The 14,126-nt window shown below is 35.6% G+C and overlaps 2 protein-coding genes and 1 pseudogene across 4 annotated transcripts; all 3 read right to left on the bottom strand.

Moving 5' to 3' along the window:
- Positions 1 to 1,759: 1,759 nt before the first annotated feature.
- LOC145607782 (silicon efflux transporter LSI2-like) lies at positions 1,760 to 7,508 on the bottom strand. 3 transcript variants are annotated; one of them, XM_081663373.1, is made up of 5 exons: positions 7,160 to 7,508; positions 6,936 to 7,011; positions 5,276 to 6,499; positions 4,999 to 5,188; positions 1,760 to 2,275 (listed from the first exon to the last, which is right to left on the bottom strand). In XM_081663373.1, the coding sequence occupies exons 3-5, from the start codon at positions 6,404 to 6,406 to the stop codon at positions 2,010 to 2,012; spliced, it is 1,587 nt and encodes a 528-aa protein (XP_081519499.1). In that variant the 5' UTR covers positions 6,407 to 6,499; positions 6,936 to 7,011; positions 7,160 to 7,508; the 3' UTR covers positions 1,760 to 2,009. The 3 variants fall into 3 exon arrangements, with proteins under 3 accessions (XP_081519499.1, XP_081519498.1, XP_081519500.1); XM_081663372.1 differs by having other exon boundaries at positions 6,936 to 7,508; XM_081663374.1 differs by lacking the exon at positions 6,936 to 7,011.
- LOC145607783 (pyruvate kinase 1, cytosolic pseudogene) lies at positions 2,286 to 4,959 on the bottom strand (annotated as a pseudogene).
- Positions 7,509 to 9,525: 2,017 nt separating the features above from the next.
- LOC145609217 (uncharacterized) lies at positions 9,526 to 13,288 on the bottom strand. The gene is made up of 2 exons (XM_081664758.1): positions 12,765 to 13,288; positions 9,526 to 11,177 (listed from the first exon to the last, which is right to left on the bottom strand). The coding sequence occupies exons 1-2, from the start codon at positions 12,858 to 12,860 to the stop codon at positions 9,978 to 9,980; spliced, it is 1,296 nt and encodes a 431-aa protein (XP_081520884.1). The 5' UTR covers positions 12,861 to 13,288; the 3' UTR covers positions 9,526 to 9,977.
- Positions 13,289 to 14,126: the final 838 nt, after the last annotated feature.

Here is a 14,126-nt window from a genome sequence, read left to right as displayed (position 1 = left end):
ATAAAGATTATACATCAGCTAGTATTCAATACAACTATACATATACAAGTAGATATAATTAATTAATTATATATTAGCATTAGTTTCCAAAAACCAAAAGCGAATTAGTCGGCTGTTATTTTTACATTAAAAAAGTTTGACTAAGTGCATGCACTGAACTGATGTAGTGATGTACTAAATGAATATTTTGTAAGTCTACCTTAGTAAGTTCTTAGAACTTTCTTTGAAATTGTTGGCAACGAAAACTATGTCTTTCATTTATATATTTTGGAATGTTGAATCTATATTTGTTTAAAAATAATTTATGATTTACAATCTTTACATACATGCTTAGCTAACATAATTAGCCATTTTTTTAAAAATCATTAAAGTTATCATATAAACGGTTCGTTGTTGGACTCCGCGTTCACACTCTGCTATTCTCATGTCATTTTATTAAGAAACAAAAGTTAAATTAATTATTTAAAATAATTTATGGTTTACAATTTTTACATACATGCTTAGCTAACATAAATCATAATTAGCCATTTTTTTAAAATCATTAAAGTTATCATATAATTAGTTCGTTGTTGACCCGTTGGACTCCACATTCACAGTGCTATTCTCATGCCCTTTTATTAAGAAATTAAAGTTTAATTAGAGTATACCAAGACTATCTTCTTCTTCATCTTCGTTTTTTTTTTATTATTTTTTTTATTTTTTATTTTTTGACAAGGACTATCTAAGTTAAAAACAACAAAAAAAAAACATAATTGAAGTAGGGCAAAAGAGTTAATGATGTCTCTTCACTTTAAATTTTCTAAACTTAGGCCCTGTTTGATTCACCTTAAAAAAAAAAAATATTTAGTACAAATAATTTCAGTTCAGTAAAAATAAGTTCAGTTCAGTAAAATTAATTTCAGTTCAGTAAAAATAATTTCAGTTTAGTAAAAATAAGTTAAGTTCAGTAAAATTCAGTTTTCTTAAAGAAGAATTATAAAAATAATTTAAGTTCAGTAAAAATAATTTCAGTTCAGTAAAATTAAGTTCAGTTCAGTAAAAATAAGTTCAGTTCAGTAAAAATAATTTCAGTTCAGCAAAATTAAGGTGAATCAAACAGGGCCTTATTAAACTTGATTAATACTTATTGAAGCTTATGCCTAATTGTAAGTGAGTGAACTTATTAAAACTTAACTAAAACTTATTGAAGCTTATTAGGCTAAAATGTAAATGTAATTTTATTTATATATTTAATTTAATTGTAGCTTATTTGAACTTATTTCTAATACTTTTTTTTTTTTTAAAGATGAAGAGAACACACCAATTTTGTGAAAATTAAGTAACTTGATGATAAGTTAACTTTATAAAACAGAAATAAGAGCAAATTGATCTTTATTAACAAATAAAATTATCTTATTAACAAAGACTGGCTTGGGCATGAAGCCATGAGTGCATGATACACACGCAACTCGGAATCCAGATATGGGCCGTATAACTGGGCTGCAAAGGTCATTATGCAATATACAGCATTAACCAACTCTTTTTTTAACTTTTTTTTTTTTTTTTTTTTTTTTTTTTGAGATAATTTCAGCCCTACAAATTTAATGTCACAATATTCTGAAATGAATATACGTAGAATGATTCTTAAATCAAGAACTCATGATTAGGTTAGTATGATTTACCGATTATCTTACCTAATAGCGAAATTACCTTTCTTCTTATACGATGTTTCCATGCATTAGCACAAGTTTTAAATGATACAAGAGCTTAAAAACCAATATTTGAAGGGAAAGAAGCCATCCATTATTCTTAATTTTTGTACAAATAATTGATACATAACTGTGTTACAAAACTGAATAATGAGACTAATGGCTCAAATGAGACAAGTCCTATAACAAGCAAGTACTATATACAACTCTTTGTACACAATTTCGTATCATAGGCTCATAGAATAGTTCATCCTTCTTTGAAATTGCATTGATAGAAAGAGTATTGTTGTGTAAAGTTACAAAGTTCAAGAAGAAATGTCATCAACCCCTGATCAGTATTAAGCCAATAGCTGTGACAATAAGTGTGGATGGAACTCCAAATTTAAGGTGTCTCCAGAAAGTGAGATTGTATCCCAAATAAGGGGCTTGTCGAGCCTGTTCGCACACGATTAAGTTGGCTGCTGATCCTAGTAGTGATAAGTTTCCTGCCACAGTGCTTACCCAAGCTAAGATCAGCCATGCTTTTCTCTCTTCTGATGCAGATATTGCTGCTGCAGATGCTGCTACTTGTCCTCCTAGCAACAGAACTGTAAACAATATACATATTATGAACAACTCGAACCAGACTCTTATATAAAAAGCTATCTATACATGCCCTGCAGGGTTCAGAACAGGGCATTCACACAATCAATGATGCTATATAAGTATGCATATATGGAATAATCACGTAGAAACGGAAATTTTTTGAGCAATCTGCATCAGATGTATGTATATTGTGAATCAATGATCTAAGCTCGTTCAGTTTGTGACTATTGTCAATGACAACATAGGATTGACTGACTGGAATTTGCTAGTAGCTAATTTGAGCAACAATTGTCATTCATGTCACTGATAATAATACTAAAAATTTGAAAGCAAAATATAAGCACAGGCTGATGGAGAGTAAGAAGCTTAAATAAACTAAGGGTCTCTGTAAATTCTGATAGACAAGTTTACTGCTTGTATTATAGCATTATATTGTGCTTAGGACATACTGAAATATGGATTTTGACATTTAACAAGTTCTAATAACAAACTATTTTAGCTTATATTACTTTGCTAAGTTGCTACCTACAACCAAATTTCTTGATAGACTTGGAATAGGTTATGAAATTTAATGAGTTCTACCTAGCAGCAACTATTTCAGCGGCAGTATAAGGGTCTATTCCTCCAACTCGATGATCTTAACGACGTATGAATCACCAAGCTTTTGGCATATGACAGCTTGATCATGTGATTTGATGATTCCCAGTGCCTTCCCATGTTCTATTGCAGCCTTCAAGACAGTTTCGTTGGTTGCACTTGTTGAGTCAGCTTGGTGTCCAGGATCAGCAAGCATGGGGAAAAGGCCTCTAACTATCAATGACTGTCTTGCTTCAAAGAGACCACTAATACTCCATCTTAGTTGTTTGGTCTTAACACGAGGGATCACAACTGAGAGAATTGGCATTGGTGGCCGATATTTTGCAAGCAACCTTGCAGCCTTCCCTGAAGAAGTGAAGCAGATGATCACAGATGCCTTTGCCTTGATGGCAGCACTCACTGCAGAACAACTGATAGATTCAAGGTGAGACATTGTCTCTCCTGCATACTTAAAAGCTTTCTTGAAGTATTGTTCTTGATTGAAAACCTTTTCAGCCTCAAAACAAATCCTGTCAACAGTTCTAACAGCATCAACAGGATATAAACCTCGGTGTGTCTCAGCTCCAAGAAGAATTGCATCACTACCATCCAATACAGCATTAGCAACATCAGTTGCCTCAGCACGCGTAGGTCTGAGGTTATTGGTCATGCTATCAACAACACTCGTAACAACTGCAGGCTTCCCAAGCATATTGCATTTATGTATAGCAGCTTTCTGAAACAGGAAAACCTTATGAGGAGGTAGATCAATCCCCAAGTTACCACGAGAAAGAATGATTCCATCTGCTTCTTGTAGTATTTCATCAAAATGTGTCAAACCCTCTACATTATCAATCTTGGCATATATCTGAGTCTGACTAAGATCACCTAAACTCGATAACAGATCCCTTGCTTGGCGAACATCCTCTGCATGACGAGTATATGACAGTGAAAGAAAGTCAACCTTGTTTTGGACACCCCAAGTTCTTATAACCTCCTTGTCTTTCTCTGACAAAGTGGGCATATCAATACGAACTTGTGAAGCGTGCAAAGTAAAGAGTGTACCATCCAATGTTGCAGAATTATTGATCACACAGACCACATCATCCCCTTTCACCTCAGATACCTGCAGCCAAACAGATGTAGTTTCGCTTCCATTGAACAAATATTTACCAATAAAGATCACATCTCCTTTCTTCACCGCCTTTGCAAGTCCATTAAAGTTTATAGGCAGCAGTTCCGAGGAGGCATCTGCTCCAAGATCAGGCGTAAGGGTAACAACATTGTTTTCCTCAAGAGAAATTTCTTTCCCAGTCTTGTTAACAATCTGCAACTCAGGCCCAACTGTCTCAAGCATGACAGCACAGAGTTTGTTAGTAGTCCTAGCAGCAGCCTTTAAATTCTCAAGAGTCTTACGATGAGTATCCGCGTCTCCCCATGAAAAATCAAATCTTGCCACTGACATCCCTGCCTTCAGCAAACTGGAGATAACTTCAACAGATTCGGACCGAGGACCAAGAGTTCCTACAATCTTTGTCAATGCAGGAAAAAACGAAGATTTCGATGGCTCGAGAATTGATGCCATCCTGATAGGCTCTTCAAGGAGCAAATTGGTGGAAGGCATGATAGATGGAGGCTGTGGGAGAAGGGAAAAACGGCGGCGGTTTTTTTATTCTCTAAGTTTACGAGATAAAAAGTATGAAATAATGTCTCTTGTTAATTCGGAGTAATAATTATAGGAACATAGGTTAAAGTGTTAACCATAGCTTGAAAAACAAGGCCTACATATACTTTCCTAAACCTACTAGAAATCTAATATATATCATACTTCTTAAACAAGATATAAATCTTAATATATATGGAAAGTATTTATAATTTTCCGATCCTAATATTTCTGATATGACCGCATTAAAGAGTACCCTCATTATTTAAGGACGGAGAGAGTAATTAAATATCTGACCATCCGAGGCACAGCCAGAATTCAAAAACAGAAAACTATATGAATCGTGATGCTTCTGCTACAATAATAGTTTCTGTAAACCCAATAAGGATGCAATGTAACCCTTTGCTTATGCTAGAAACTTAAATAAGGCTAACATATTTCACAACATTTAAAACAAACATCAGAATAAGGAAGTAGGAATCGTACCAGTTGGAACATTTGATACTAAGTTTGAGAGGACAAGAATGACCACCGCGAGAACTGCAATTCCACCAACACGATCAACCTGAGAATGCGGCTCCATGATGTCCCATACTTTGCCAGGAATGCCTGTCTTGTTGAATCCATCAACCGTGATGAACATTCCACAAAAGAATATCAGAAGTGAATATGAGACCTGGTTGAGAAGTTAGAAACAGATCAGAATTTACAGAATTATGCAACCTACAATTTTCTGTGCAAACTTGAATTCAGAAATTGTAACCTTCTCAAGTGAGGGGCGAGCATCCTTGAAATCGAGAACTACAAGAGCCAGTGCAGCAGTGATCGCAGTCCACGACATATTTAAACCACAGAGCAGAGCAATTAGCATGCCTAAGGTAACAAGATAAACACATATCTTCCAAATTGTGTGCTTCCATTTTTCACTGACTACTTCCCCACTTAAGAACAGCTTCAGTTGTGTAATGAACTCTCCCTTTACTGTTTCATGAGTCTCAGCTTGGGTTGTTTCATCGACCACCATGTCTTTAGATGCATCTGACATTCTTGAAGACTCGAAACTGTGAAATTCAGCATCAGAGGATAACCGATTCCTTAGACTATCTGCATGATCTGAATGTCCTCTTACACTAGGGGAACTATGGTTATCCATTACTATAGAATTGGAAGGAGACAAATGAGATGACATTGTTGCAGGTGAAAATCGATGAGAAGTATATTCGCCTTCATTAACCACCTCAGGGGCAGCATCTTCCTCATCCTTGTGAACTGACAACAACTTCCAAAACATGCCTAATACGATCAAGGCGTTAACAAAAACACCCACAAGCATAGCCGGTAACAGTCCTACTAAAAACGTTCCGAATGATATCTTACTAAGAACAGCTATAACAAGATTTTGTGGGTTACCAATTGGTGTTGCAGAAGATCCAATATTTGCACTAGAAGCAAGAGCTAGTAAAAAGGGATGAGGGGGCAAATTGTGTTGCCTAGCAATCTTCAATACAAACTCAGTCAGAACTACACAAGCTGTATCATTTGTGAAGAAAGCACTAGAAAGAGCAGATATCAGACAGATTCTGAAAATCAAGTCCTTAGGTCCTCTACTTTTCCATTCTACCAATTTACCCAAGTATTTGAACATATCAGCTCTTTCAAGATAAACACTAACTACCATTGTGCCAAAAAGAAGCCCAAGTATCGGAAGATCAATTGCAGCATATGCTTGATCTGGGGTTATGACTCGAAAAATTACCATAAGCATGGCTCCCAGGAGTGTTCCTGCTGTTCTTCCAATGGGTAGAAAAGGTACTGCAGGAAAAACTGCCATTACCCAAAAGACTGCAAAGGCAATTGACCCTAATACCACCTTGACTGTAGGAGCCAAAGCCATTTTTGCTGATCTACCAAACTCTTGCTACTAACTCTTATCCCCAAATGTTCAAAATATGATGATCATAACTTCTTAGTTCAATTCACAGTTAGCCTGAAAACAGAAAGCAAATTAAAGCACTATATTGGATCATAATCATTCCACATATTTAAGTCAACGTTATGACATGCAATGCTGACAATCATTGACAGTAATAAGTCTTATAATAGTATAAAGGAGAAAGCTATGGCATTGGTAATTTCCGGGATTGATTCGTTTCACACACATGAATAATAAAACCGCTAATTGAGTCAATATTCTAACACTTTACAATACCAATTCCAATCAAACTACACCATATAACCCTGAAAAACTGAATACCCATTTGGCCAAACATTGCTGCACCACTCAAAATTATAAAAAAGGAATATGATAACTAGTAAGATAGATTTTCTAGCTGAAATTTGAAAAACAAGAAATACCCAGATCAAAAAATTCAAGTTATAAAGTGAAAGAATTCATAAAAGTAGGAATCATCACTGAATCTCACCTGCAACAAAGAAGCTAAACCACGAACCAATTAAGATTTCTCAGACAAGCAAAAGTCAACAGTAAAGTATATTACTCTGTATAAAGTTAGCCAAGATCAATGAAAAGTGGTTAATCAGCATTTTATGAAGATAAATTCAACTGAAACTGTGACATTTTCTTTTGATGATTAAATAAATATAGGTTGATTGTTTTATATGGGTGTGACAATAAAATTATACTCACTTTACTTGTGACAGATCTTGTGTGGTGGGGCAGGTAACAGAGAAGAGAGAGAAAAAGAGGTTGCAATTTTTGCATATTGCAAACATTTAAGCCACATGTTCAGTACAATAACAAATGGTGAAGCTCAACATAAGAAGCAACTGGTTGAATTGATGGCTTTTTTTTGGGGCTAAATCCCAGATTTGGTTTATTGTTGACTTGTTGTTTCCAGCAGTTGTAAAAGAAGTCACGCCATTTTGAGAACTGTTAGGTTGTGAATTAATAACAAGGGGATGGATAAGGTTTACAAATTACAATTAAGTTGTTTCGCTCTCTTGTATACCATTTAAAAGCGATTCTTTAAACGATGTTTTTCTTCTAAAAACCCGTGTTTTATTTTTGGGTAACCCTTCCTGGACTTGTTGCATACACTTGTATAGTTGTGAACACGTCAATTTCTTTCAAAATTTAGTCTGATTTTTGGGATTAAGAGATAACCTATTTGTCTTTTTCCATCTCGAAATTTGTGATATGGATCAAGAGTTTGGTTAATCGGCCAAGCCCTGAGTCTGATGTCTATCTGTGCTATTACCTTACTACAATCCCATAAGCATTAAGGCCACAACAACGAGTCGAGTTGGCTCCAAACATTATTGAGGCCTGCTGAAGCATTAACAACAAGGCTAATTTGCTAAGCTCTTTGTGATTGTCAAAAGCATTTGTTGCCGGTGATGATGATTGTGTACCTATTAACTTTGAGCATTGTCTCGTGGATCATAGATAAGCTATTATTAAATTATATGAAGTTGAATAAAAGTAAAGAACGCGTGTTGTTAAAAATTACATACAAATTCATTGTCATTCATACTATCTATAACCGTTTATCAATTGGTTTATTAGAATCGAGATTATAAACCCTGCTTTTGACCTGTGTATGCAGCACGCACACAATCAATGTGTTATATAACTTGATGAACTAAAATGCTCAACCTGCTGACATTGAAATTACTAGCCTACAGCATTATAAAACAGAAAAAACAGTAAGTACATATAAATGAGGCTCAAGATCAGATCTGCTTAAATCATCTGATATTTGTCATTCTTCATGACTTGAAAAAGACTTGCAGTACGAAACTAGGATAATAAATTCAGTTTCTACGTCTTTGGTGAAAGAACGAAGACAATCCCAAATACTAAGTATGCCACTGTCACTGTCACGCCTCTGGATGATTTTATTTACCTGAGGGACATACACATTCACAAAGTAGATAGGCCGCTTTACAGAGTAGTAAAAGGCCTGGCGTTGCACAAACTTTCTATCGCGCTCACTTTAAAATTCCAGCAAATAAATTTACATCTGATTCCTAATTCGCAAATCTTATACTTGTATGAGGTAACAAAATGTAATTAAAAAAGGTATCAGATTCTAACCCAACACTTGAAATTTTCTGAACTTATCTGAAGAAGAATAATTTAACTTAATTTAAACAGAAAAGAGCCTTAAAATCTACAGTATCTAAAAGAATAAATTGAATAAAGACCAACATTTCCAGAAGCACGTTCCGCAGTCACTAGTATAGATAAAAAAAAGACTGTCCAGCTAAACTTTTATTCTCTTTCCAGGGTACAGCCTGTAAGTAGAAAGAAACAGTGCATCACTGGTCCAGATTCCAGACAGCATAACAAAAGTTGCTAATATCAGACAAAACTCTCCATCCAAATCTAGTGTCATTCATGTAATGTTATGTAAAGGGCTCATTTTCTGTGCACACTGCAGTTTGAATCTAGCTAATCTCCTTTTCGAATCATACTTTGGGCACGGTCTGCTCCGATCTTTCCTTTGTTATGTGAGCCACGATAAAGGTGTCTGCGACTTTTTTTTACAACGACATTTGGTGATTATGCTTATGAACTACCAACATGCAATAATGACTGAAAACATTTTTGTTTTACTCGATCTAAAGTTCTAAACAACCAAGGCAAATAGCTAGCACTACCAACTAGTCAAACAAGCCAACAACAGCCGTTTGGCATTCTATACCTTTCATCTATATTCTATAGCATGATGAAATTAATCTATTGCTAAACTAATTGAATTGTGAGAAGAGAATATTGCTTGAACAATAAGCTGTCCAACTGAAGTTTATGAAGTTTTCTCCCTTCACACCTGAAACATTTGTATGCTAGTTAACAATGAGTTATGAAATTAAATCTGACACTTCAACAGGCTAAAAAACAGATGAGGACATCAGACATGAGATTCATGGATTTCTCCCTCGTGTAGTTCTATCCATATTCATACCCCAGATATGCATCTTGTTTGTGAGCTGTGACAATCAAACTGTTTGAAAGTATATGTTTAATTGTGCTGCTGAAGGACAAAAAAGTAGCAAACGTAGACCAGATATAATACTTAGTCAGGGTAGCATGTAACTATGCTGGTAGAATTTTAGCAGTAGCTATGTAATTGGATTGAATAAAGTTATGATCATTCTCACTGAATGATAAAAATACATACATTTATGAAGCCATGCTAATAACAAAACCCTATACTATGTATGACATCGGGATAAGTGACACGAAGTAGAATAGGAAGTAATTGTAATACCAAAAGAGCACCAACCTATTTCTCATGCCCGGAAACATTGTGCAAATGCATCATCCACAGATTGATTGATCGGTGCACCATTTTCAGCATTTGTCAGGCTGCAAAAGAACGTATCTTTGTATAAACATTTGACTTGATTCGTTTCTGTTGCTTGACGGTCTGGGGATTGTATATTCAGCGCTAAGTGGAAGACCAGAAAGGTTACAAGCCATGTATTCCGGTGAGAGAATGTCAACTGACTCCTGGCTGAAGCAATGGAAAGAAAGACCAATTGTTTTGAGCCCCAATTTCCTTCCCAATATTCTCATCAGCCCACCATTCCGAGCTAAGATTTGAATTACCAGTGGTTTCTCTGTTGCTACTGTCGAAATTGAATTCTTTAACTGATCCAAGAGAGAGAGAGGATTTCTTGTGTTGACAATCTTTTGTTACATCTGAAGTTGACTCATGGGTTTCGCTTAAGACCTCATGAGAACACAGACAACAATTTTCAACTTTGTGGGAGGCTTCATTAATTCTTGTGTATTGGTCCCTTGTTTTATGCTGACCTTCTGTCGCTTTCTTTTCAAAATATGTCGAAACATCTTCCCGGCAAAGCTCAAAGGAAACTCTGTGATCAATGAGAGCCTCGGCAATCGGGGATCCAGTTTCTGAGTTAGCAAGTGATGCCACCTCTGAGATTTGATTTTCCAGAAGTAGACCATCATAGGGTGCAAATCCTGCACCATCTGGAGTAAGAGATCCCGATCCTAGTCTTGAGCCCCATTTACGAGTAGAAAAACTCTTTGAATCGAACAACTTGGAAGCATCTACCATTCGGAACTCAAGCACTGGACGCCTATCAAAATAAGGAGATGATGTGCCAGATGCTGAATTTGCTGAGCCAGGAGATATGAGATGATGAACTTCATAGCAGGATAGTGCAAGTTTGTGATTAGTCCCGCTGTTCCTCCTTGAACGCTTGAGTGATGAGGTGAGCAATTGGGCAAATGGAACTTCAGGTGATGATGGAGTGGTAAACTGCACAGGTTCAGGAGGGGGAGTCACAGCAGCAGTGGATGGCTCAGAGGTAAAAGCAGAAAATACAGGGGGCGAGACTAGTTGAGTCTCATGGGCATAGGGACCAATGGTGAACATATGAGCATTGCCAGGACAGGAAAAGGCATTTGCAGAAAGGGGAGTTACAGTAAGCAATCCACCAGGTGAGTGAGTTGCAGTTGGTGGATCTGATTGCAGAAAAGAAGTTGGAGAGGATGGGGGCGCAATAAATGGAAGTACTATGGAGGTTGAAGGGTTTGGGTTCTCGGTAATGGCCTCTGTACTCTCAGTAACAGTGGGCTCCGGGACAAGGGCAGCATGGCTTATCCTCTTGCTGGTTTTAAGAGACCCAAAGCACCAATAAAGATTCCAGCAGCTTCCCCATCTTCTCTTCTGTAATAATTAACCAAGATTGTTATTAGACTTCTATAATATATGCTGTGCATCAAATGTGGAAGATATATGAGCTAACAACAAATCCAAGCACTGAGAATGAGGAACAACTTGTTATCATTAGAAGGGAATTATTCTAACTCCAGGTATCAAGATCATGAAAGCCAATGCTGTAGCTTTACCATTTTTCTAACTTTGACACATTGAACAAAAGGGTGAGATTAAGTATTGATACATCAACAAAATCAAGAGCAAATTCTTAAGTGTAATAATCATCTTGATTGGATCCATATGTTTGCATTATCAAAAATCCGACAAGCCCTGTTAGAGAGAAGCACTATGTTCAGCAAAACCTTTGCGTAAACCCCAGACACCCATCCCATTCTCAGCAAATAACACTGTTAAAAATAATTATCCAATGTTCATGAATTGCAACCATAGCTTCTATGCATCATCCAAGTGTCTAAATTTTCTATAAATGCTTCAAAAATCAAGTGACAGAGCAAAAGAGGATCTAGCAAAGAATGCCCTGGTTCTGCTAACCGAGAACAGGACTCTCAGAATTCAGAAATTTACTTTGAGATGTCTTAGTTCATCCTTTCCTCCAGGAAAACAAAAAGACCCAGTCTACTGTCCTTCTCACAAAATCATTCTCCAACACTACAATTCGCTATGATTTCCCGTCAAATATTCCAGCATGCAAATCTCACTAAACTTTGATCAAAATACTTCAAGTCCAAGTAAAATCAATTATGGTCTTTGCAACATCCACTCAAAGGCTAGTAGAAATACTACATTTCTTTAAATTATCCGTGCTTCCTACTAGTCATCCTGAAATTTCATAGTTGCTGGACTTCCAGCTTGCACAGCTCATGTGCATGATTTGCATAACCCATCTCACAAACAACATAGCTCATCATATTCCAAAACAACCTAAGCTTTCTCATATATAATTAATAAACCAATTAAAAAAAGTCCACAGTTCCTATTTTATTTCTCATTTTGACATCTACCCACCTAATAATAACTCAACCAAACATGGGTTCACATTCATTTCGTATCGATCTATTTCATGTGGGTAGATTATCCACGGGGTATATGAAGATTTTTCCAAAATTCGTAAAACCTCGGTACCTTTCCCGAGGTAATTTTAGTTATCCAACTTTTAACCCAAGTTCCCCACCCCACACCCCCTACCCCTTTTTCATGAAAATTCAACAAATTCAAAAGCAACATAATTTCGCAATGAAAATGAAATTTACACCTTTTTCACTAACAAAAAAGCTAGTAAACTAACAAAGTAGATTACAACCTTAAAAAGTAGCTAATCATACTTAATTCAACCCTCACGGATGACTAAATTTACCAAAAGTTAACAAATTATCAACTTCTAGAATACATAGTACCTTAATCCAACTTTTTCGTAATAAAATTAACCATAGTAATGGTAAATCGCTACTTTATCAACAAAATTTTTGCTTATTTTTAACATTAAATTTTGTCATGAAATCACATATGTTTAACAAAATTCTCAATTAAAAAAATAAAAATAAATTGTAATTCCAAAATTAAAACTATGAACTGTACCTGAAGTGAACCAGGTTGTACACGGCTCTCAGCGGAGACGATTGCCGCGGCGGCGGCGTTCACAGTATCCACGCTATTATTAACTCTCGCCATCATATCATCGGAAAACCACCAATTAACCGGAAAACAGCTTAATTAATCCGGAAGGAAACCGGAAAACCACTTGAAATTCTGTAATACCGCCAAAAAAATCAGGAATTCAAGATCTAAAAACCAGGAATAATTCAACCACCGGCGATCACGAAAAAAGCACTAGATTTCTGGAATTAATTCGCGAAATTTGAGCAGAAATTAAGGAGATCAAAGTAAAAGCGTCTCAAAAATTACTAAGAAAGCATCAAAATTAGAATTTGGAATAATCTCTACTATGAGATTTTATTTTTCTTTTCTCTCTCTAGTTGGAGTAATAGAGAGTAAAATGAAATGATTCGTGAATGAATTATTAAAAAAGGCGAAGCGTATTGTAAACTTGTAATTTTTATTTTGGGAAATATTTAATTACATGGATATATCTATTTATATGAGCTGCTTGCTGTGCCTGTTATTCTCTTCTGCTTTGGTGGTTCCGTGTGCGAGATAACGGATTATTCGGAAGTATGTCTTTCAATTACTATTATGCCCCTTTTACACCATGAGAGGTGTCAATTCGTGTGTCTGAGACTTTAGGTCAGATTCAATAAAGTCGGGTCTGTTTGGTTCCTTTTCAAATTTTAGTCATGCTAAATTATTGTGCCTATACAAAATGAAATTAAAATTTAATTTTTTTTAAATCTAGTCGATTTTTGACATCTTAGGGAGCCCATATCATGTAATATGACAGGCTTTTCGTTTCTAAACAGTTACAACACTTGTATTATTTGGCTATCTTTCAATATTTGTAATACTCTGTACTTAGATACCTTCATTAACATAGGACTTTGGTTACACAATGAATATTAATTTTCATTAACTAACAACTTTATTCTTATAAAACCTGAGTAAACACAAGTGTTGCGGTTATATTAAAATGAAGGAAACCTAAAATGAATGCAATACGACTCGGGCTATTTCATGTACTCCCCCATTTTAATAAAATAACATTGTACTTGCATTAAATAAGTTGAGTAAGTTGACCAATCACTTCAAAGTAGTTTAAACAATTTTAGATAATGGTAAGTAAAGATATTGAGTAATTAAGATAAATTCAACTCTCTCAACAGCCAATATTAAGGCTTGTTCAGTGTTCACTTCAGCTTAATTTTAGTTCAGTTCAACTTCAATCAGTTCAGTTCAGTTCAGCTCCTAATTCCCTTCTCTCATAAAATATTCATTTCAGGTCTTTTCAGTTCAATTCAGTTCAGTTCAAATCCAATCAGTTCAGTT

Source organism: Chenopodium album, chromosome 23 (genome assembly GCF_948465745.1).
Source record: "Chenopodium album chromosome 23, dcCheAlbu1.1, whole genome shotgun sequence".
In the NCBI taxonomy this organism is placed as follows: Eukaryota; Viridiplantae; Streptophyta; class Magnoliopsida; order Caryophyllales; family Amaranthaceae; genus Chenopodium; species Chenopodium album.
Note: the sequence above shows the minus strand (reverse complement) of the source record. Positions and strands in the feature narration are given on the sequence as shown.

What these genes read in the sequence shown, in the direction of transcription:
- LOC145609217 (XM_081664758.1), bottom strand. Translation starts at nt 12,860, where the DNA reads ATGATGGCGAGAGTTAATAATAGCGTGGATACTGTGAACGCCGCCGCC. An exon ending in TACAACCTGGTTCACTTCAG is followed by an intron (nt 11,178 to 12,764) that starts GTACAGTTCATA and finishes TAATTATTACAG; the next exon opens with AAGAGAAGATGGGGAAGCTG.
- LOC145607782 (XM_081663372.1), bottom strand. Translation starts at nt 6,406, where the DNA reads ATGGCTTTGGCTCCTACAGTCAAGGTGGTATTAGGGTCAATTGCCTTT. An exon ending in CTCGCCCCTCACTTGAGAAG is followed by an intron (nt 5,189 to 5,275) that starts GTTACAATTTCT and finishes CTTCTCAACCAG; the next exon opens with GTCTCATATTCACTTCTGAT. An exon ending in AGTATCAAATGTTCCAACTG is followed by an intron (nt 2,276 to 4,998) that starts GTACGATTCCTA and finishes TATTGTTTACAG; the next exon opens with TTCTGTTGCTAGGAGGACAA.